The sequence below is a fragment of the Malaya genurostris genome, chromosome 3 (genome assembly GCF_030247185.1).
Source record: "Malaya genurostris strain Urasoe2022 chromosome 3, Malgen_1.1, whole genome shotgun sequence".
Taxonomy (NCBI): Eukaryota; Metazoa; Arthropoda; class Insecta; order Diptera; family Culicidae; genus Malaya; species Malaya genurostris.
The window spans coordinates 192,450,023-192,475,475 of record NC_080572.1 but is presented as its reverse complement, the minus strand read 5'-3'; the positions used below and the strand labels follow the sequence as shown (position 1 = coordinate 192,475,475).

Here is a 25,453-nt window from a genome sequence, read left to right as displayed (position 1 = left end):
CTCTAGCGGTGGCAGTGCACACATGTATGTGCAATTTTGTATAAATAAATGTGAATTGCGTTCGGACCTCGAAGAAACATGCGACAGTTAAGAGCCAGTCATCAGTCTGCTAGCGCAAACTGAATATTTAATCTTCATCACTATCTTGCACCGTGAAGCTAATTTGCTTGCAGTGAATTATGGGGCTAGAGCTTCTCTCTTACCGAGAGAAGGAGAAACAGTAGTAGGGGTGAATATTGTTCGCTCTCTTCTATTCTCGTGCATGGACAGCCTTTTCAATAAAGCAACAAGGCTCACACTTCCTCAAAAGCGACATGATTCATAAAGCAGGTATATTCATGAATATCATACGCCGTGAAGCATGTATATTCATCTTCACTGCTTCATTCATCCAAACCCTGTTCGCACTACACTTTCTCAAAGATGTCTACACACTCCTCAGGTGAATTTAACTGATTTCGGCTACACCGATTTTAGAATTCCGGTTCCAATATAGAATCGATTCTCAAAGCTCAATCATTTTTTCAAAAAAGACCAAATCGAACTTCAAAAACAAATATTACAGGACTTAAGGTCCCATACAAAATCGGTGAATTTTATCCGATTCTGGAATTACAGATGATGAGTTTCATGTAAATTGTTTGGCGTAATAATTTATGGCCATTCGAATCATTTTGGGTTATGCTAATTCCTGAATACCGGCTCTGGAAGTACCATAAATAATGACGAAAAACTCTAAAGTGGAACTTACTTCGACATCTCATGGAATGTTCAATCGATTGTCACACGCTAAGATTGAAATTCGATATGTTTTGCAGTTTCGGCATTACAGGGTAATGAGTGATTAAAATCTCAATTTGCCGTTTAAAACGACGATAATTAAAATAATGTCATGAGAACTAAAACACCGAAGAATATCCATGCAAAAACACATGCGTATTGATAAAAAAAAGGTATCATCTCACTGCTAGGCGGATTAATCACGTTTTTACTTTTATATGATACGTTTAATATTCGAGATATTCGAGACGTTCGGTACGACACTAGAGACGTTGCACTTCGGTACAAACAAAAAAGTGTTTTGTAAGTAGCAGAAACTTTATGTCTGCCTAGCGGTTTATGTTGAGCTGCTAGGTTACATAACAGTTCAACATAAACTGTTATGTACTGACGAGTCGAAGACGAAACATAAAGTATAGATTCGAGATATGATTTAGTGAAGTTCCACATTCACAAAAAGACCTTTTTTTCAGAAGCCTATAATGAAAAATCTAAAAAAGATAAAAACATTCGTAGCCAAAGCCTTGGTATTACATTCCTGTGGTGGAATTTGACCTTCTGTTTCAACAGACTTCGCAGCCGATTCAGAGTGTACAGAACCAGTGCATTGCTGGTGCTACGATTCTACTGACACTACGAATCCTTCCAAATCGGGGCTCGAACATACGTCAACTGGTTTGTAAGACCAGCGCCCTATGTATTGAGCCGCCAACCCGGGCATGAAATGTACGTCATTCGTCCAAGGCATGAACGTCTTTTCTTTAGCTTTCAAATGAGCGATTTCAAAAAACAACCTAATTGTTTATTCAATGAAAAAGGTTAAAAATTAATATACAAATACAAAAAAATTCAAACTTGAGCCAATTGAAAACTTTTTTATTTAAAAAAAAAGCCTTACAGGTTTGATTCAATCCTGGCAAAGTTTGAGAATGGAAAGATTTATATTATCGGAACAGTGATTTTTTCAATCGCGACCCACACTGAAAAAAATCTATTGAAACAATCACTGCTCCGATAATATTAATATTTTCATTCTCAAACTTTGCCTGAGTTTGGTCAAACCCCTAAGGCAACTTCTTTCAACTAAAAAACCTGTTTTAATCCACCTTGTGGTGTAATCATGCCTTGCTCATATCTCACATATTCTCATATATAAATGTGTGATATTTTCCAAAATGATTCTTTTTGATTCTTGAAAAACAAAAAGGATTGTCCATAAACTAGTAAAAGGTGATTTTTTTGAGGTTAGGATTTTCATGCATTAGTATTTGCTCAGATTTTTTGAGGTTATGATTTTCATGCATTATTGTTTGCTCAGTATGCTCTGACATTTCATCATGAATAGACTTACTAACGAGCAACGCTTGCAAATCAGTGAATGGGCCCTAGAAAAGTTGGCAGAAAATCCGCTTTTTTATCGACAAATTTTGTTCAGCGATGAGGCTCATTTCTGGTTGAATGGCTACGTAAATAAGCAAAATTGCCGCATTTGGAGTGAAGAGCAACCAGAAGCCGTTCAAGAACTGCCCATGCATCCCGAAAAATGCACTGTTTGGTGTGGTTTGTACGCTGGTGGAATCATTGGACCGTATTTTTTCAAAGATGCTGTTGGACGCAACGTTACAGTGAATGGCGATCGCTATCGTTCGATGCTAACAAACTTTTTGTTGCCAAAAATGGAAGAACTGAACTTGGTTGACATGTGGTTTCAACAAGATGGCGCTACATGCCACACAGCTCGCGATTCTATGGCCATTTTGAGGGAAAACTTCGGAGAACAATTCATCTCAAGAAATGGACCGGTAAGTTGGCCACCAAGATCATGCGATTTGACGCCTTTAGACTATTTTTTGTGGGGCTACGTCAAGTCTAAAGTCTACAGAAATAAGCCAGTAGCTATTCCAGCTTTGGAAGACAACATTTCCGAAGAAATTCGGGCTATTCCGGCCGAAATGCTCGAAAAAGTTGCCCAAAATTGGACTTTCCGAATGGACCACCTAAGACGCAGCCGCGGTCAACATTTAAATGAAATTATCTTCAAAAAGTAAATGTCATGTACCAATCTAACGTTTAAAATAAAGAACCGATGAGATTTTGCAAATTTTATGCGTTTTATTGTTTAAAAAAGTTCTCAAGCTCTTAAAAAATCACCCTGTATAACCTACAGATGTATTGAATATCTGTGACGCTTGGCTATAACGAGTGACTAAAATAGAACAAATTGAATTAACTACATCCCAGAACCTTTTTGGAAACCAAAACTACTAAAAATTCTAGCACCAACAGCTAAAAGTCATATTGAAACCTTTTACTGTCATTTTCGATTCTCACAGCTTCGGTAGAATACCGACACTGCATATCATGGGATTCCCACTGAAAACCGCAAATAACGGGAAGGGAAAATGAGAGAAAGAACACAATTTTAAAACTACTGTTCCGCTTATGTCATTGACAGGACATGGATTTCATTCTCATAGTTTGCAAGCGCAGCTGAGAGTGACATAAATGTCTTGCCATTTTCATCTTTTTTGAGTCAATGAATATGACTTTTATTAGCACTGCTTAAGATAGACATTGCATGAAACATTCACATTTTATGTTTACCTTTCTAATATGCAATGCAATCACTGTGAAAACCGACTTCTGAACCGAGGCCCGGAAGGCCGAGTGTAATATACCATTCCACTCATTTCGTCGAGTTCGCAAAATGTCTGTGTGTGTATGTGTGTATGTAACGTTTTTTTGCACTAACTTTTCTCGGAGATGGCTGAGCCGATTTTCACAAAATTAGATTCAAATGAAATTTTGTGGTCCCATGCAAAATTCCTGAATATTATTTGGATCCGACTTTCGGTTCCGGAATTTTGGGGTAAAGTGTGCAAAAAAAATAAAATATGTGTTCTAATTTTTCTCATAGGTGGCGCGACTGATTTTCACAAACTTAGTTTCAAATGAAAAGGTCCCATAAAAAATTCCTGAATTCCTTTCGGGTTCGACTTCCGGATCCGGAAATAAATGGTAAAGTGTTTTAAAAATTTTATACCATTATTGAAAAGGGCGAAAAAACGTAAAAAAATTATAAATCGACTTCAAATCTTCTCCAAATGATAGTTTTTATCAGTAGACTGTCAAACAAATCGATTTCGGTTATTCTTTCAAGATTCGAATGAAATTATTTTGAGGAATACCACAGTAATATATATGATAGTATGATTAATAAGAGAAAGGTATCATAACACCACTAGGTGGATTAAAACATGTTTTGCCTTTTTCATATAGAAAGGTTATGCAATCACTTGAAAAACCAACTAGCGAAAATTGGCCCGAAGGGCCAAGTGTCATATACCATTCGACTCAGTTCATCGAGCTGAGCAATGTCTGTGTGTGTGTGTGCATGTGTCAAAAAATTTCACTTGGTTTTCTCGGAGATGCCTGAACCGATTTTGACAAACTTAGATTTAATTCACAAGATTGAACTGAACATTTTAGAAACGCGACTATATTTTAAACAATAAAGCTTTTCAACTACTCCTAACGTAAATGGCACTTTAAGTTGGCTCGGAATATACCTTGATACCTCTTACAGAAATAGTACATTCCTGTAGTTTCCAGTTTCGTTACGATCTAACACTTCAAAATTGATAGCAAAGTTTTCTGCATTACCATCATTTCTAATGTGCTTATAACAACATCGAATAAGAACTGCAACGACCCGTTGCAAGGAAACTGGAAAAGTGTTTAATTGACGAAACCATCCGAAGATAAAGTGCGCCGGTCCCCAGCTATGCAGAGGAAATTATTTATTTAAATAATCCTGCGGAAACACAACTGCATTCCCTTCAGGGGCCCAATGCCGGAGTCAACTTCCAATGTAGGAGTGAAACTTCGTCGCCCTGAAACAATGAGCCTGCGGAGAAGATGGATAATTATGTTTTATTTTCAAACTTGAAAGCTGGATGGTCGGATGTTCTCTCCGTCGTCTGTACACATGATGCCCGAGAAACAGTCGCAAAGGCTGCAAGTTGGCAGGCAAATGGGGTAAATTTATGCAAACACATACACAAAATTACCTCCACCCCCCCCCCCCCCCCCCACCCTAATGCGTTCCAACTGCGTGCCCATTCTAGCCCAGGGACAATCAGTTTTCCGAGCACGTCTTCCGAAAACCAAACGTAACCGGCTTTGTTTCCATTCCGTATCGAGTTTGTGTGGTTTGTGACGATTGAATTGAGTCCTGGAACGCATCCAATGTTTTATGGGAAAGTCTTGATAAGTAGTATCGGTGTTGGAATTGTTGGGTTCATGATACATTCCGAAAGAAACCCAGGATTACTTTCGGAACTTTCGATATACATACCGAAGGGACTGAAGTACGTAAGTATTGTTACCATAAGATTTCTTAGTCAAACTTAATAAATTTGAATTTTGTTCGCTTCAGTACATGAGTCATGTTGTTCAAGTCAATGTTTTTGTTTGGTACGTAACGAATTTACGAGGGTATCAATGGGAAACACTGTTACTAAAATGGAATTATCTCTTTTAAATTTGAAAATCTTCTCCATTCATATTCCCAAATAATACTTGAAATCATATTTTTATTCTAGCCCTGAAGTACAACATAAAACGCTGCGAAAGAACATGCTATTGCCATCGTCTAGCATAGTCACAGAAGCTGTTTAAAACTTTTTACCATCCTTATCATCAGCTAGCAACACCGGCAGCGGTTTTCGCAGCGGACTTCAGGTAGCGAAAATCTTCCACGGTTCTGTTTTGTTTTTGTTTTTTTTTCTTTGCTAAAATAGCAAACTTTTTATCTGAATTGTGATTCACCAGGCACCGAAATCCCACTGCATTCCAGATGGGATTAACAGCAACGTTGTAATCGAAAATGGTTCCAGCCGTACGTTTCTCGGGAGAAAAGTAGTTCCGAAGCCAGCACACAGGCGATAGGCGGGTTGTTCCCTGGTTTCGTAAGTTATCTTCGATACACGTGCCTCTGGCGTGGTCCCAATATCCTGCAAGTATCCTGTTTGTGGGTTGGTTCTAAACAGAGGCACTTGTGGGAATTGTCGAATTACGAATGGGCAAGAAAAGCTTCGATTCGACAATATTCGGAAATAAATTTATATTTTATCGTTTTATTTAAATTTTTTTCCCTTAGTCTGGATCGAATTTTCTCTTCCGCCATCCCGGGGGACCATGGAAAGAATGGCAGGAAGAAACCAAACGGAAGAGAATCAAGCCAGACAGCATAATCGGGTGTGTTGGATTAAACCATATTAAAATTTGAGCTGCTTGGAAAGCTACGGCTGCTCGCACGGTATTTCAAATGCTGTAACAAAGTGAGCACAAAATACCAGGCAGGGTTAATAGAAATGTTATCGTTTTCTTAGGATGGGTTCTGGCGGGGTACAAACAACCAAGAAAAAAAAGCACATTCGCATGTAAAATTAATGGAGTTAGATCTGCCAGCACATTTACAGACCAACATCGCTATTTTTACCGTCCCAATGTTTCTCGCAGCTCAGAAAACGAAGAACAGTTTTACGACGCGCAAAGTCCCAGCGCTCCCATCGAACCGTGCAACCAATGATAGCGAGGTTACTGGCATGCTAAAAGGGTTACTGCTCATTCCGAGCTGGGACTGATCCGAATCAACACTTGTGTTAATGTCAATCATTCGATTTTACGATGCCATAAGCTGCCATTGCACATCACCATAATCGTCATCATGATTACGTATATGCGACCGAACATCATCCTCGTCATTATTTCCGGCGCTTCACAATCAATGGGATCCAGTTTTTTTATTTGCATCATAACGACGGATGGCGTGGACGGGATCTGTTGTGAATAACAAACCAAACAATGCACACCACCAAACAGGACACCCACCAGCACGCACTTCCAGCCCCAGGACGAGCGGGAGATCGGTGAAAAATCGAAAGTTAAAAAAAAAACAAACTTACCTTGGAACTCCTTGCGGGCTGTACTGACCGAGGTGACGATGTTGGCCACGTGACCGAGCACGGTCGCAAACAGCATCAGGCCGAACAGTAACTGCGCTATCACAAACACGTACTCCGCCTTGGACCGGGGCCGCGGCAGGTCACCGATCGTGGTCAGTGCCAGCGTGCACCAGTAGTAACTCTGCAGATACTGCTTCACCACGTCCGCCGATTCCGAGTCGTGGAACACCCAGTTCTTCGAGCCGAAACCGTTATTCTTATAGATTATGTGATACAAACAACCGTTCCAGTGGAATATAACTAACAGATAGTGTATCAGCGAGGTCGAACGGAATAAATTCGGATAGTTCGTGTGCCGTTCGGTGCGATCCATGAAGGCCCAGAATCGATAAATCTTGACTAGCCTAAACGACCGCAGTATCGAGTTGAACCCTATCGATAAGTATAAAAAATCTAACGGCAATAAACAAAGGCAGTCTATGTAGAACGTCGTCGAGTTCATGTAGTGCTGCCGGAGCTTGGTCGAGTCGGTTTGTAGCACGCCGTCCTCGAGGTAACCCGTACGGAAGTGGAACAGAATATCTACGAGGTATAAAAAATCCGAGAAGTAGTCCAGACAAAACCACAGCACAATCGATTCGCCGTTGATTTCCTGGAACGCGAACCGGTAGATGATCACCCAGAAGTTGTACAGAAACGCCATCGAGACCACCATGGACCAGTAGTAGCACAGCCGGCCGGCCGGATCGAACACGAACGACCAGCGGCGGCCGTTGGATTTGCGGGATGAGGTCGAGCAGCCGGACCGGCGGCCAAATCTGTGGATAGAGAATGAAGGGCATCAATCGATCAGCATTATTCTTACGATTTATCTTCGATGTGATCGATGTTAAAAATATACAATTCTCTAATGTAGAAGCCATTTACAATATCAGAAAGGCGACTTCAAGTGGAATACTATTTCTGCACTTACATTGACTTTCGCATGAAAAACCAGCAAACAAACAAAAACTCAGTTGGATTCGCACTAAACAAAGGTGGTGTGTGCAAACCCTCTATGAGAATCAGAATCAAAACTGACTCGAATTGCAGTTCAATGGTGCAGTATGGGCATCATTATTTTTGAAAAAAAATACGGGTGGGTAATGTCAGAGACATAACTGAATGTCGTGAATACGAATAAAACTGACTTTCTTTTACACACTTCGGAAACATTTTCTTTTGTTTGAGTGAATTATATACCTATTTATCATAAAAAATAAATAATAACAAACATAATAGAAATGCCAAACCAAAATTAATAAAAAAAAAAATCATAAAAAAATAAAATAAAACCCAATATTTTCAATTTATAGCAAAAACTATTTGCATTTCTGTATTTTCTGCAGTGCCTTTTGGAAAGTATAAAAATATATTTGGGTCATGGTTGTATCTGAAACATATAACAATGTATGAATCATTAATTTAGAAATAAGACAATTTACAAAATTCTTTAGAATCTGTTCGGTTTTGGCTGTTTGTAAATTCATTAGAATATTAAGAAAAAATTAGTATTTTATGAGATTCATAATCACTGATCGGATTCGTCAACTCATTAAGTTGTAGTGTATTGTTATGAAAAGCTAAATTTTTACTACTCGTATTGTCTATGGGAATTACCGTGCATCTAAATAATGAAGAATTTTTAAGGAATTATATAGTTGACCACAACAAGTACCACTAAGCACTAACATCTCTCGCTTATGAACCGAGTGAGCAGCACACAAATTTAAATATTGGCGAGAAATTGAATTATAAGAATATATTGATTATAAATTTGATTACTAAATTAGCCGTCTCAAACAACAAGCAAAAATATGTCTTCATCAATTAAAAATACTCAGTTATTAAATTTTAATAAAATCGCCCCATCCCAAGTAGCACCTGTAATTTGTTCATAAAATATAAAATAAAACAGATGCTACATAACTGTCGCAAAACATACTAGGTTAGAATAAGTTCCAACGTAACTTTTCGGTAACCTAATTCTTACGGCATGTTCGCATTGACGGTTTTTGGTTACCAACTTGTCACCGTAAGAAAATGTGACAATGTTAAGTAATGATTTCATATCGGTTACCGTATTCGTTGTGATTCAACAAAGAAATGCAAATACAGTGTCGGTTGAAAGCTTTCGTACGTTTTTCCCGGAAAATAATATTAAATCAATAAGTAGAATAAGTATAAAATTCGTTCAGTTTTAAAAAATATTTATGGTCAAGTCTGTGCTTATATGAAAATTTCGTTTTAGGAAGTACATTCTCTCTACTATAGAAAATATCTGTACGCTTTGCCACGGCAGTGTATACGTGGGAAAACTTATGCAAAAGCCTATCAGTCAATAAAATATGCATCAAATTTCAAAAAATGCATCTTTTTTTTGATAAACCAAAATCATCACAAAAAAAATTCTTTCTGAACACATTTCGACTTTTTAGCTCTTAATTTCTTATAACTGAAATAAAAATATGGATATTATTTTGAATACTGATGTTCTAAAACCCAAAATATCTAAGGTGTGCACGTTTTCAATTAGTACAAAGATCAACATCACCATAAATATCGAATAGCACATAGGTTTTTAGTAGATAGAGTGAGTTTACACATGATTCAATTCAATATTTTAGTTCTAATCATCGGAGTTGTTGAGTTTTTTTATAACTATTTATTGGAATATGAGTTAAAATTAAATTATTAAGATTTCAATTGGGTGTTCAGCCACAGGTGGTGACTTTTCAGCCCTATTATATATATATGATTTGGTTATTACCATGAGGACATCATTTGCTTCCGCAATTCAGAGATTTTTGTGTTGGGAAAATTCTAAACCTACTTGTTTTGTGTAATCGGGAAAAGGAACCTATATACCAACTTACTAACTAATACAGAGAGCGAATCGATTCAATTGAAGATTGCATCGATTTTTGTCGGAATTTGCTTATAAGGAGTGTATCGAAAAGTAGTTAGCAACATTGATTAATGAATAAAAAAGCGAAAAAAAACATATTTTGACATTAGTTTTCGATATATTGTAGAAAATTTACATTTTTATGCATTTCAGTGATTATATTGAAGAAAATCCTAGTTTCTGTGAAACGCTCGCACTTTGGACTTGACATTCTTCATTAAATTCTGAACAGTTACTTTTATGACTTTTCTGGTGGTAGTAGTCCATTTTTTTTTTTAGCTCCTGCATGTTTTGGGATACTGTACCTTCCTTCCAAAAGTGCCGCTTGACAATGGCCCAATACCTTTCATTTGGCCGAAGATCCAGGCAGTTCGGTGGGTTGATGTCCTTTTCCACGAATTGTACATTATTTTTTGACAACCACTGTAGAACGGACCAACACCTTCTGCCCAAACTTTTCCATCGCCACCGTGGTGTCAGCGTCGTCCAGGTCCTGGTACACCGATTTCGTATAATATTGCGGTCCGGGCAGCGCTCGAGAGTCTTCCTTGGCGTAGGTTTCGTCGTCGATCAGGATGCATCCGTCTTTATTCTGTAGAATCCAGTTATACAGCTTTCGCGTTCTTGTTTTGGCCTGAACTTGCTGTACCAGAGACTTTTTCGGCACCTTCTGTTTCTTGTACGTTTTCAGGGAGTTCCGAACTTTGATCCGTTGAATCATCCCGATGCTGGTGTTGAACTGCTTGGCCAAATCCCGCGTCGACGCCGATGGGTTTTTCCTGATGTACTCAACCACTTTTAAGTCCCGGTCGCGCTGGCTGGAACCCGTTTTCCTACCGGATCGGGGCAATTCCGTCATGAAAAGGGTCTTACCGAACTTCTCGATAATATTTTCGACACTGGTGTGATGCACTTTCACCCGTTTTGCAATTTCGTTGTACGTGACACCACTTTCTGAGCACCAAGTGCGCAGAATTTTCTTTCGCGTTTCCGGATCGATTCGACTCGTCATTGAAACGATAAACCGTACCGAAACCAATCGATTGCGCAGCTGTTATTGACATGTAAACAAACATGTCACCGCAAAACACGCTGCAAAAAATTAAGCCATTTCAGAGTAATAACTGTTTAAATGATGCTAACTACTTATCGATACACTCCTTAATATTATGTGACATTACATCTAATGGTTCTATATTTGTGAGTCGGTGTAACTCATTTGTACTAATCCAGGGAGGACGCTTCAAAATCATTTTCATAATTTTATCCTGAATCATTTAAAGCGTTTTCTTCCTAGTAGAATAACTTGACCAAATTTGTACTAAAGCATGGCTGGTCTGAAAATTTGTTTATAAATTAATAATTTGTTTTTTAGACAGAGCTTAGAATTTCTGTTTATAAGAGGATATAAACATTTAATATAAAGTTTGCTTCAGATAGAAATGAAACAAAAACAATTTCAGTTATTTATTATTTAATTAATAGAAATGAAACAAAAACTAATTTCAGTTATTTATCATTTAATTAAAGATTAAATGATAAATAACAAATTTAGCGTTTTCTTCATACTTTTAAGAAAAACTACGGATAAAATTATTCTTCACGGTTTCGAAGGAATTCTCGAATTTTTTCTGTAACACGGCTCATTAGGCGGCGCACACCTTCTTCGTCCATCGATTTAGCTATCTTATTCCACCAGGTCGTCGTCTGATTGATGTCTTTGACAACCTTGCCCTTCGCCTTGAGTCTCCTCTTCATGATTGCCCAGTATTTTTCAATAGGGCGAAACTGGGGGCAGTTGGGTGGGTTAAGGTTTTTCGGAACAAACTGGACCCCTTTCTCTGCATACCATTCTTGAACGACTTTGCTGTAATGACAGCTTGCCAAATCTAGCCAAAATATTACGGGATGGTCGTGGGATCGAATGAACGGCAAAATTCGCTTTTGGAGACACTCGTTTTGGTATAGTCCCGATGTCATTGTCTTATTTGTAACGAAAACTTTCTTTTTTTTTTGCGACAGCTGCAAATGCCCTGCCAAATCATAAATTTTCTTGCAAATTTGTCGGCAAAAACAAATTTAAATTTGGCTGGAAGATTCCCCCGAGCCGTTGCCAAGTAAAAATTTTGACCTGGGATTTGCCCGAAGTCAGCCTTGACATAGATTTTATCGTCCATCAGAAGAAACCCGTCGAACTTGGTCAGCACCTGGTCATATAGTTTCCGAGCACGAATTTTGACCACACTATTCTGTTTTATGGTACGATTTGGCTGTTTGCTAGCTCGATACGACTTGATTCCTTCCCGGAATCGAATTCTCCTCACGGTACTATGGGCAGCACCGAATTTTCTGGCCGAATCACGGTCCGACAGATTGGGATTCCTCTTAATCGTCTTCAAAATCTTACCACGCAGTTTCCGGTCGACAGTTCGACTCCGACGATTGGCTTGAGGCTTCCGAATCGTCGTCAATGTTTCCTTATACCGTTTGATAACACGCCATATGGTATTTCTGGGCAATTTCAGCTGTTTAGCTAGCCTAGATGCAGACCACTATATATTTTCCAAATAACTGTGCATAATTTTTTCTCTTCTTTCCGCTTCAATGTTGATTGTTTACAAAGTACAGTCGATTTGCGGAATGTCAAAAATCATACGTGAAGTTGAAAAAATTCCCGACACGTGGGCGCCAAGAACTTCCAAATCCGTCCACCAGGAGCGCCACAATATGAGCAACAGTTTGTTCCAATTCTAAATGAAAGATGATCATTTGAAAAAGTTGATCTTGAAGGTAAATCATTTTATTTTTCGTTATATCGCCTAAATTGACTTCGTTTAAAGAAGCGAATGGCATTGAAGGAATATTGGTAGGTAGACTGCCATTAGAACTGCCATTAGAAGAAGATGATTTGGCCGCTCTACCTATTAATAAATTGTTTTCGTTAGAAGATGAACTGCAAGGCGGTCCTGTGTTTTGATTATTTACATTAGAAGAATTAAATGGTAGATTTCTACCTGTTACCAAAGCGTAACTGTCATTAGAAGAAGATGACGACAAGGTCGATCTACCTATCGATAAATTGTTTTCGTTAGTAGACGAATTGGGAGGCGAACTGTTTTTTGTTTTAAATTCGAAGAAATAAGTACCTTAGAAGAATTAGGCGTGGCATTTGTAACGGTTTTTTGGTTTTCAGGTATGTTCTGTAAATTTAAGGTCGTTGATTTGACTTGTTGTCTAAGCAAACGAGCGTTTAAAATGTTTTCCCTAACAGGACATTCCCAATAATTGGATTTATGATTTCCATCGCAATTTGAACATGAAAATTTATCAGTGGACAAACTTTCTTTCGAATGAGATTTACCACAATTCAAACACCGTATATCCTTATGACATTTTTTGGTTCCATGGCCGAAGCCTTGGCAACGACGACCTTGCGTTAAGTTTGCAATACGATTATGCCGTTTATAATGTTCCCAATGCATTTTAATGTGGGAAATGAAACGTACTTCTTCTAAAGTTTTCAAATTGTTTACATCACTTCGATTGAAGTGTATTAGGTAAAGTTCATGGGAAATTCCAGAGCGTGGTTTAGAAGTACCATTCGCTCTTTTTTTTCCTAAGAATTACTTGGGAAGTGGCAAAACCAAGTAATTCTTTTAGTTCATTTTTAATTTCGTCAGTGCTTTGATGATTCGATAAGCCTTTCAAGACAGCCTTGAATGGTCTGTCTGATTTTATATCATATGAATAAAATTTATGAAGTTTCTCGGACAAATATCGGATAAGACGTTCGTAATCTTCCAATCGATCAACCAAGACTCGACATTCTCCTCTTCGTCCGATTTGAAATGAGACTTTTACTTCCGGGAAAAAAGTAGAAAGCTCAATCCGGAATGCTTTAAAGTCGGAAATCATCATCGTCACTGGTGGCATAGATTGATGTTTCTTCCCAGAACGACAAGCGTCCATTTTGGGAATTTTTGAAGAATTTTCTTCTGTGTCGCTACAATCGGATTCAGGAAGAATCTCGTAAATATTGTTAGACGTCATAGGATCAACGGAAGGGAAATCCGTCCGTTGTCTTTTATTTTTACATTCAGATTCTATAAGATCGTGCATGTTATTAGAAAAATGTTGAATAACGGATTGTGATTTATTCCGTATTGAATTATTTTTAGCCTTAGGCTTGTTGCCTTTCCGGTTGAATGAAATTTGAAAATAAATTAACTAGGCTAAATTAGTCTTCGATTAGACTCCTAGTTTGGAATAGTCTTGATAAAGACTGATTTTGTGGTAGTCTTAATAAAGACTGATTAGTTCGAACAATAGTTCTTTGAATAGCTAGCCTTAAAAAAGGCTGATTAATTTCTTAGTCTTGAAAAATTATTATATCAGAATATCACTCTTTGTATAGCCTTGAGAAAGGCTGACTAATTGTTAGTCTTTAAAAAGACTGTTAGTGATTCAGGTAGCCTTGAAAAAGACTGAAGCCTTGAATCAATGAAACTCTAGGTAGCCAGAAAAAATTTCCAGGAGCCAGGAGCTATACGCGTGCGGTGCGAACGACTGTTCAACACCGACTGGAGTTTTTGAGTTATTTATGGTTATCTCACACTGTTGAAAATTTAATCATAAATTCCTGATCATATTTCCAATAGCTTGTAGGAAAAATTACCTAGAACAAATTTTGGAAAGGCACCCCATAGCAAAGTAAGTCGTATAATAATTATCACCGATCATCACGAGGAAAATCGTTTGATTGTCTGGAAATGATATTGTGGCAGCATTATCATCCCTGATCGGTGTTACGAAATTATCAAGTAATCAAATACCGCCGCTGAGTATGAGGAAAATATCATTCCGTTCAATATTGCGATAGTAACGATTCCTAAACTCACAGACGATTATAAATTATCATTCTCATGATTATCAGCCATGCAGCAATTTTCGAAGGCACAAATCTCCAAATATCAAGGGGAACGTGCCATTTGAGCCAATTTGTTCTGATTGTTCTGATTCCTCTTGTAATCAATTTGATTATCGATTCATAATTTTTTTTATTTGGTTGTGACGTAAAGTCGCCATAAGTAAGCTCAGTTTTTGCAATGACTGAATGAAAACATATATTGGAGAAGTCAGATGAACGAGAAACTCACAGAAAAGATGATTTTTTGGAAAAAGATACGCTCAGAAACAGGAAACGAACATGCGTTCTTAGGCAAACCGTGTATACGCGCTTATTATTTCCGCCACCATGAGCTGTGGTAGACTGGGTTGGTAAACGTACATCAAACAATGGTCCAAATCCTAGCCGCTTCACGACCGGTACCATATATTTCAACATCTTCTCTGCTAATTGAACAACAAATGTACGGATTGCATAAAAACGCAGGTGCGAGTCCTCTCTCTGAGGGTATCTTTTCCCAAAAAATCATATTTTCTGTGAGTTTCTCATTGATTTACTTTCTCCAATAATTTTTTTCACTAAGTCATTGCAAAACAAATTTGATTATGTTATTATTTGAGTTTACAATACGCAGTAGCAATATGCAATGCAAATACCGCGGATAAAATATTACATTCTGAATATTGATTACAGATACAAACACTTTCTTTTTAATGCTAGCTGGTTTATTCAATTCCATGCACTATTTTTAATGCTTCCAATTAAATGCTATTCAGCATGAATTTGATTCGTAGAAGTAACCAGAGCGCAGGATTTTGCTTGGCACGAGCACCCTTCATGCGCAGCGTTTGAACGCTTGTTTGTGATTACTGAATTCGATGGATCCGCCAGACAGTCGAACTATTGCGCTACTGTTACTTTTATGTATGAAATTCAAGTAAATTAGTGTAATATTGTGCGAACAGCGGCATGAAACATGCTTTGTGCTTGGATTTTTACTATTTCTGTTTTATTGTCATTGTAAAATTGATGATGCGAGACACGAACGAATTGAACTCACTACGACCTGTAGTAAAAAAGAGTCTACCAGAACTAGAAAACTAGAAAAAATATCTGGTAATCGAAAGTGAGAAAAGAAAGACTCCTATGATTGCCGCCTTCCACGATGGGTTTGTTCGAAGAAAGATAATAGGTACCATTAATTTTCCAGTGCTTTCATATCTACACTTTGCTCTGTGTGCCCTACGAACACGAACGGGTTTTGCAGATTCAATTATCGGTTATATATTTGAAGAAAAATAAAATTTGATAAAAAATGTTATTCGGATGTGACAGTTCCATTCACGAACGCGTCTGAGCGTTTAGGTCTTATAGTCTTTATTCGCCTGTGTTTTTTTTCTGCAGTATTCTTATTGGAATTCAATGCAACGCAATTCGTTTTGCTTTTCACTCAACTAAAAAAGTTTAGATCAGTACGAAGCAATATGTGAAGTACATGCTCTAGACAATAAGGGAGGTCTTCACAAACAACAAGGACTCGAAGGAAGATTGTATGAAAGTGTGTAAAAAAGTGGGTGAAAATGTTGCACAGAATTTGATGGGTAGTGTTAAGTTCAACTTGCGACTTTTCAGCCTTGGAAAGAAAGTTGAATAAACGAACTTTCCAAATAGATCAAACATAAAATGATATTTTGTCAGTTGCATATTATTCGAGTACAGTCTTTATTTATTATTTATTTTATTTATATAGCGTCACATATGGCAATAACTAACCGTCGTTGAAACTAAAATTCGGAGAAACAAAAGCACCTTAAAATATTATGCCTTGGTCGGGAAATTGTACTGATATTCATTTAAAAGTACATAACATTTCCGCATCCGGCACATTTCTAATGTTTTTTACCGCACACAAATGTTAGTAAATACAAACAACGAATTCAACAAGCATACTCACATGTATCGATCTGCCCCGTTACAGGAGCTTCCGGTTCCGCACGGAGGCACCAAATGGTTGCTAGACGCTCGCGTTGCAGCCGCAGCCATCGTGTGCGCATTGGACTCCCGAGGTCCGGTTCTGCTCCATGAGCCGAGCAGTGGTTGGTCACCCGCTTTCAGCTTGCCCCGCTCTCGTTTGCGGTCTTTGCGGGACAGGTCCATCTCCGATGTGGTTGCGGAGACATGGGAATGCAGCGGCCGGGACGTACCCGAGGCCGCCAGGCTATCGCGCGACGAGAAGAATCCTTGCTGCGAGATGCTCTGGCCCAGCTGGGGACCGGACATGCCGAGCTTGGCACTCACGATGTCTGACGGATGCCGGTAAACGAGAAAATCGTCCAAGAAGCGAGCAAAAAGATAAACGGATAAAAAGAACGTCATTAGGTTTAGATTACTCTTCGATGGCAGCTGACAGGATAGTGCCATTATTTCATAACCATTGCAATCATGTTTAAATAAATAGAATAAGGACAGTGAGACAAATCTTCAACAAATTTCGCAACTGAAGGTAAACGATCAACGTCGATTGGTTCTCGGAATGCGCCCAATTACCGATAACCGCTGTCACAAGAGCTCTATGAAAAATCGAACAAAACAATAATCATTCCGATAAACTGACCAAAGAATTGTCTACACACTTGCCAAAGTCCCGTAAAAGCGAAACGATATTTTTCGAATTTTTCGAGTTTGTTCCCCCTTCCGTACCAACCCCCGCAACAAAGAAGTCTTTTCTAGCAGTCATCTCAATTTTCCCGAAACGTGATAACCATCAACAATGCTTTGCCGGTTTGGCCAACGCCGGAACACAGCCGGCAGAGGGCAGTGATGCTTTGACTTCACGCTGGAAAACTCACTAAAATTCGAACCCTGATTGCTCGGATAAAAGTATGCCAAGCGGAATAAAAGTCCGTTGGTCCATTTGCTGCGGTTTTTGTGGTTTGTGTCCTTCTGTGTGCCGATGCAATCGAGGCGGTTGAATCCCAATGCGAAACGTAAAATAAACTTAGTACTCAAGTGTGACTACACACTGACTGACTGACTCGTACACACACACACACGCTAAACAGACGTCGTACGGCATCAAACGGCGGTTGGCGGTCAGAGAGCATCACAATGGCGATGGTAGCAAATGATTTTACGAGCCAATTGTATCGACCGTGCACTTCAGAGCTCACGTGATCTGAAAGAAGTTTGGGGTTTCTATTTGGCCGGATAGAGTGAACGTGAAAAACGTTGTTTAAGTGGTCAATTCAATTCAAATAGTAACAACGTTTCAAAGCGATGGTCTAGTGATTAAATGAAACCGCTTGAAGAACAATAAATTATTCCTGGTTTTAGAATTCACGATCTGTGCATATAATACTTTTTTTACTACGAATTGAGCACGCTATTTTTGAAACAGATGAAAATTTACGTAAGAAATTAATTGAAGTATGTCGTACTTTCTTGGATGATAACAGAATATCACATCCATTTGGTAGTAAAATTCAATTCAATTAACATTAAATGTTCAATGTTTATCTGCCTCTGGATAAAAATTTTGGTAAATTGAGGCGCTCCTCTTATGTGCATCTAAATCTACATGATTTTTTCGTTATATGCATAACACATTTTTGAAGACTACCACTACACACTACCAAAAAATCATTGAAGGCCTCATGAAAATGCACTTCGAAAAAATCTTGTAATTTTACATCTTTTAATATGCACATGAATGGAACGCCGCAGTTGACCTTAACATTTTAAACAACCAAACAACCAGTTAACAGGTTAAAATAAATTCGTAAATCTGACTAATGCTAAGTATCTAAGGCTGGTATTCTAGTATGGAGCTTTCGAGGTCTATGTAATTGCACATCAAAAAAATTTGAATTTTACAGGTGACTTAATCCCTCATACGATGTAATTCATAAAGACCTTATTTGTCAAATGACGGAAAATTTCATTTGTGATAACTTAATGTTAGATTAGCTTGAATTTTACTGGTTCCGACTGTAACTTGCGTTCCTCTAGCAGGTGCGACTGTCTGGCTTTAAATAACTCTTTTACCAGCCAAGCAGAGGTGTGCTTCTGTAGCTTAGTCGAATAATAACTTGCTTTGCAATCCAATGGTTCTTGGTTCGAGTCGCGGCGCTCGCTTTCTGTATTCATTTTTTTTAAATAAATTTCATGTAATGGAATTTTAGACACAATATTAAATGTTCTTCCACTTAAATTTACGTGAACTGCGACGCTACTTTTATGTGCATCTAATAAGATGTAAAATCACAGGGTTTTTTTCGAAGTGTGTAGTTTGAGCCAATCGCGTTACTCTGTACGCAAAGCTTTCGTGATGGAAGAAGGGTATGTGATAGTAGTGGTGGATGAATTTCTACGAGGAGTGTGAGTAGAAATGCAAGAGGAGAGTGAGAGTGTGAGTGAGTGGTTAGATATCGTGGGGTTCTCACTTAGGGTGTGTTGAATCATTTTACTGCTATTTTGGGTTAACTGTTAAGAAATCGTAAAGTAAACAATTTATGAGGTTTGCTGACAAACTGAAGCTATTTGTCTACAAAAATTGTTGTTACATAACTTATGAAATTGGATCTTTTCCTGGTTTTAGTCACACGGAACGCCCGAAATTAGCTCTGCGCCTAATTCGCATTTCTGTTTCTGGATTAGTTAATTTTAACAACAAAATTGACAAATCAACCAATAGATTAGTTGAAATTCAGAATTTATTTTGCTGAAAAAAATTTTGTTTTCAGTGAATCTGTTTAGTTGGCAAAAATCCTAGACACAAACCAGCACAATTTCAATTGAATACGAAATTCTCGTTGGTAACTAATTTTGTAGTTGAAATCAAAAAACATTACGCTGTTTTATTGTCACCATCGCAGTTGAAAGACAGCACAAATAAAATAGAAATGGATTTGGTTTAATTAACAGGTTTATTAGCTAAAAACTCATAAGTGTTAAAGTAGAAGCAATTAGAATAAAAAAAAACAACAACAGGATTGTTCTGTTGAAATTGCTCTGAAATTGTTTGGATATTTGTATTTGTGCTGTGGTATATACTTTATTGAATTTCTGAATGACCGGTATATAATGGTATGGTATGATATGGTGGTAAACTCAGTGAAAAACGTTTTTATGCAGAACTTGTGGACAATTGAAGCGATTGTGAACAATTTTTTTACATTCTATGTATCGAATCCTGATTACTAATGGTGTTAAAAGTTCCTAATGATCAATTGAAAAATGTGAATGATCAATTGAAAATTGTGAATACCAATCATCAATATTGCAGTTGGCCCTAATTTTTTGCCAAAGTTTACATCGGAAAAAAAAGAAAATGTAAGTTCTCACCTGTTTCACAACATATTTGAATTATTATTGCCAATATTTACGCATTAAACTATCATAGTTTTGGAACAAGAAAATAAAATTAATCGCATTCCATTTTACTCAAAATAATGAAAGCATTGCATAGTTTGTTTATATCATCTTATCATTTTGTTGGTTTCAAATCAATAGCTATAGCTATTACTACCCATTCATCAAAACTATTAGTACCCTGAGCGCTGTCTAAATCAACAAATATTTTTCAAATATTGTTCAGATATTATTATATATTATTCAGATATTCAGAATATTTTTGGTTGAAATCAATAACGAGTTTAGTTACTTTCAACATTTTTAATTAGGTGTAATCACTAGAACTAATAACAAAATCAACTAATATTGTTGCTAAAATCACCTGTTATTATCAATTGAAATAAACAAAAATATTATTGAATTTAAAAATACCTTCTGTTGAATTTAACAATTTAAATTGGTTGAAAATAACATTTTATTTTGCTAATTCAACTGAAAAATTAGTTGTATTATAATGGAGTGTGTCTTAGCTAAGAAATGACAGCACGTTTAATTGGCAAATTTAACTAAAAAAATAGCCATTACAACCAATAATTTAGCATTTTTAAGGGCATGAGAGTTAACAAATCCAAATTAGCAAAATTAAGATTTTTTTAGTTGTCCTAAAAAATAACTAACTAAATTCAGTAAATCAACTAATTTTTTCGCAAAAATGCTGATTTCGGTCTTTGCGTGCATGGTTGCGCTGAGTTGATATTTATGGTCGAAATGTTTCTTTTAGGTTTGAACCTGAGTTACTGTGCTCGAAGACGTGTAAAATTTTCGTTTGAACATGTGGTTAGTGTTGATGGTAAGAAAGTTAATTTATGTTCTAGGATTCTATAGTTTTTCCTTGGAAGGGATTTCACGAGAGTTTTGTAATGTGCGTGTAGTTTTGTGAACTTTCCGTGGGAAAGTTGTTAATTTTGATGGTTTGAGAAAGTTAGGATGTGGATCTGGAACGGATATTCTTATCACATGTACATGAAATTTATTGAAATAAAAAAAAAACTTAGAGTGATCACCGCGACTTGAATCGAGAATCATTGAATCACAAAGTACGTCAGTTAATCGACTGAGCCACAGAAGCATGCATTTGCTTGGCTGGTAAAAGGTGCATTTAAATTCATACAGTCGCACTTGCTAGCCGAATGGGAATTACACTCGGAGCCAGTAAAATTCAGTCTCTTCCAACATTAAGGCATTACAAATGGAATACGTTACCCGAAAATGAAAGGCTATAGCAGGATAAGCATGTGAAATCTGCCCCCAAAGGGAATTCATATGGTTATAGCACATTCAAAAGGTCATATACTGGAACTAATTTTCTCAAAGTTTCAACCCTTTAACTGTCATATTGACGTAGCTAGGGTGGTTCTATTGATTTTTATTTTATTTGATTATTGAAGAAACCGCTCCTCAGAAAAATTAAAAAAAAAACAAGTATATTCAAGGAATAGGTTTACAATTTTTTTCAAAATTTTTGAAGAATTCTTCCATTAAAAAATACTTGAAAATTTTGAAACATATTTTTTCTCTCTTCCAATTTTTGCACCACCTCGGATTTTTCAGCGATAAATAAAAAATTGTTGGACATGTTAAGTGGTATGTTTTCATATTTTTAAAATATGTGGACGACCACAATATTTGATTTTTTCTAAAAAATAAATAACAGTCGACCATGCGTCCCTATCAAGTTCTGTTAGAAGGAAACGCATGGTGCTGTGTTCTAGTAGTTTATACAACTCAAGCGCAGGGTTTAGAAATCAAAGTAACGAAAAGGAGGAAATGAGTTTCAAACTTTGCATAATACATACACGATCATACTTCGGGTACAACCTCGAAAGCTACAAAGCAAGAACTTACTGGTATGTTGTTCATATGTGAATAGTAGTAATATATGAACGTCGCGAGTATCACACATATGAAATTCGGTTACATTTAAAAGCACACATTTTCTCTCTGATCATTTTCGTTTATTCTATAGACTTATCATCGTCACTTCTTTTATTGATAGTCGTTGGTAGCTGTTCTGATTTAAGCATTTCCGCCGGTCTCACTATTCTGGATAAAAACCGATCATTGACATCAGCATATCACGAAGCTCAATGATATTTGGCCATGTTAAACCTGTAAAAACCTGGAGGCGATCCTCTGAGAGTGAATAATCACTTACTGAGTTGATTGGTACATGAGACGTCGTCCTGTATTCTCAGATATTTTCTGGAAAGTACACTTTCTACACAATATATTGAAAATTAAAGAAATTAATTCATCGAATCAAGCTTTTAATGGACATGGTCAATAAATGCATGACTTGAAATTATGCAAAAGGTTATAACTCAAAAACGAAAACTAACGCATCACTTTTTTTAATCTGTTGTTGTTTCAAATTTAAGAATAAGTATAAAAATATATAGCACTCTCAATCAAAATCCATGAAAACCATCATAAAGATATTCGAATGATGTTTGCAAAAACAAAACTCCAACTTTTTTTCTATCACACATTTTTTCAGAAAACTTTAGACATCCCATATATCTTTATTATAACTTTTGACACTGTAATGAAATTTTCATTCTGTCTTTCATTATTCTTTCATTACATCCATCAGTAACACGTGAAAAACTGACACCCGTTATAGTTCTTGACTGCCGTAACCGAATTTCATATGTGTGATTCTCGCGACGTTCATATATTACTACCATTCATATATGTATGAACCACATACCAATAAGTTCTTGGTTCGTATCTTTCTAGGTTGTACCTGAAGTATGGCCGTGTACGTACTATGCAAGGGTTGAAACTCATTTCCTCCTTTTCGTTATTTTGATTTCTAAGCCCTGCGCTTGAGTTGCATAAACTACTAGAACAAAGCACCATGCGTTTCCTTCTAACAGAACTTGATGGGGGCTCATGGTCCACTGTTATTTATTTTTTAAATCAAATATTGTGGTCGTCTACGTTTTATAAAAATATGAAAACATACCACTTAACATGTCCAAAAATTTTTATTTTCACCATACACATTATTCACGCGACGTTTATATATTACAGTCCGGATAGCAAGTAACATGAACGTTTTTACGTAAATTATTGAGGACTTTGTAATTCCAGCCAAAATTATGTGTTCACCTTGGTAAAGTATGGCTATGCAATCAGTGTGAAAATCAACTTTTAACCCCAAATCCCAAAATACCGGAAATAAAGCCAGTCCACGTTTATTTCGGACATCAAAATAAAAGTTGCAAAAAAAATCACACATAATTTATAAAAAAACGAATGACTATTCCAGGATAATAGAGTTACATGTACATTTCAAACAGTTGATGAACACAGATGAAAATATTTACATGGATTTTGATGCATATATTTGGAGCAGGAAACTGGATATAAAGTTACTCCTCAGGTCTTTACTTTTCAATATACTTTGAAAGCCAAACTAAGCGTTAGTTAAAATATGTTGTATAATTCATTGACAAATCAAGACATTCTAATTTAGTTTTACATCGATGATGGTTTTCAATCAAATTTGAAATTGATGTCTATTTAAAAGTATCATTGAATTACATTTCATGTAAATTTCATTTTTTTATGTGGAAATGTTAAGCCTTCTTTCTATAAAATTCTCAAACTTTCTATGGTATGGCCACCCGTGATGACGATTATTCATCTTTCCTCTGAAATCATCGTCATTATTCTTAGTTTTTAATTCCAGCTGGTTGATCAAACTGCATTATTTAGATTAAACCAAATAAAACGCATGAACTTTATTTATACAAGTAACAGGAACGCAGCGTTTTACATGTCTCAACACACACTGCAGATGCAGCGTTCGGATGACGCGTTTGTATGAGCGTAGCGATAACATGCGTTACTATTACTTCCGCTTATGATATTCGAGCTAAATTGGTTACAAGCTTTTAATCAGCTGCATAACACGCTTTGATTGTTTTTTTGTTATTATTTTTTATCACCATTATAAATACTATTAATCACAGCACTTGCTGATTTTATTGATGATATTTCTCCACTACCACGGTATTGCTGAATAAATTTCGAATACATCACCACTATTGGTCCACTTATCACAGAGCATCAAATAGCAAGAGCTAAAAATTCAGCATTTTTTTATCATTTCAGCCACCCAACGCTACTTAAACGTTTGCAGAAAGGTTCAGCTTCTGTTCATCGGCGAATTTATTCATCATGTATTCCTAACGCTCGTATTCGTACTGTATTTTACAGTATTGGTAAGTATGTTTTTTTTTTCATATTGTTTATTTATACCCGGTTTTAACCAAGTTTCGGTCGTTCGCCTGTTAGTATGTTTTTTTTTATCGTTTTTTTACCCCCGGTTTTAACCTAATAATGCTGTTAGTATGTTTTTACCCTTATATGTACAGTATTTTAATTTGTGCTGTATTTTTCCATTAAAATGTACCGTATTGTTCGTAACAAAACAGAGTTTTGAATCTTTAACGCATCGAATGTAGGCTTGCCGCAATACAAAATGTCAGAGGGAAAAGTGACAACACGTAGTGAATATAATTGGGTCAGTCGCCAAAAACCACAACGTTTTAGTTCGTGTGCTGTCCGACATCGCTACCGCTCGTGCGGACACAATAGTAACAAAAAAAAAACGAATATGATGTATTCCGACTTTTGGCGACCTATTCGGTGGAACGACTTTCGGGGAAATGGATTTCGGAAAAATGATCCAACATAAATAATTCTTGTTCAGAGTGCGTCACAAAACTTTGCTAAATTCTGTTGATTTGAAACAAAAAAAATTGTCGCCACCAAAAAGTTAAAAATATCCGTGTCCTAATAAAACTGAAATTATGTGCAAAAAATACCTTCAAAGAGGGGAATAAAAAACAAGATTATGGAAAGAAATCGTCTGACAATTATTTGCTGTTGTTTTTTATTCAATATTATTGGAATAAATACGTACTGCTTCTGTTGAACTGTTTTTTCCTAAGTCGATGTACTGTATTTTTTTATTTTCACGAAAAATGAACTGTTTTTCGTCAAAATAAATATACGAGCGTTTTGAATTCTGCCAAGGGTCTAACGGCTATGAAAATTCCTTTTCCCAAAATCTTTTTTTCGAGACTCATATCAGATTTATTCAATGTGCGAAATTTTATCTAAAATATCCTCGAGGAGAACGTTGGCAAGTGAACTTTTCATAACTGATTTTTTGTCATGTGAGATAAGTTTCCGCGAGAATCGCGTTTGCAAAAAATCAGTAGTGAACTTGTTTCAGTGAGTTCTCTGATCAATGATTGTTTTTGATTGACAATCACTTGCGAAAAATTTCGCAATTTTCGAAGTTTTGATTATTTTCCAACACTGATCCAGATTATCTTAATTTCGAGAATCTATAATTTCGAGCTTTCAATACTACTTCTCAAACCATACTTTCGTAGATGACGAAATTCATCCCGCATTACT

General features: G+C 36.7%; 1 protein-coding gene across 7 annotated transcripts in view; it reads right to left on the bottom strand.

Annotated features, from left to right (window-relative positions):
* LOC131436133 (cyclic nucleotide-gated channel rod photoreceptor subunit alpha) overlaps nt 1-25,453 on the bottom strand; it is a 437,495-nt gene that overhangs the window by 164,484 nt on the left and 247,558 nt on the right. For all 7 annotated transcript variants that reach the window (XM_058604643.1, XM_058604647.1, XM_058604645.1 and 4 more), the window contains 2 exons: nt 16,557-16,905; nt 6,750-7,567 (listed from right to left, as the gene is read on the bottom strand). In XM_058604643.1, the coding sequence (XP_058460626.1) occupies nt 6,750-7,567; nt 16,557-16,905 (1,167 nt within the window). The remainder of the gene's footprint in view (nt 1-6,749; nt 7,568-16,556; nt 16,906-25,453) is intronic.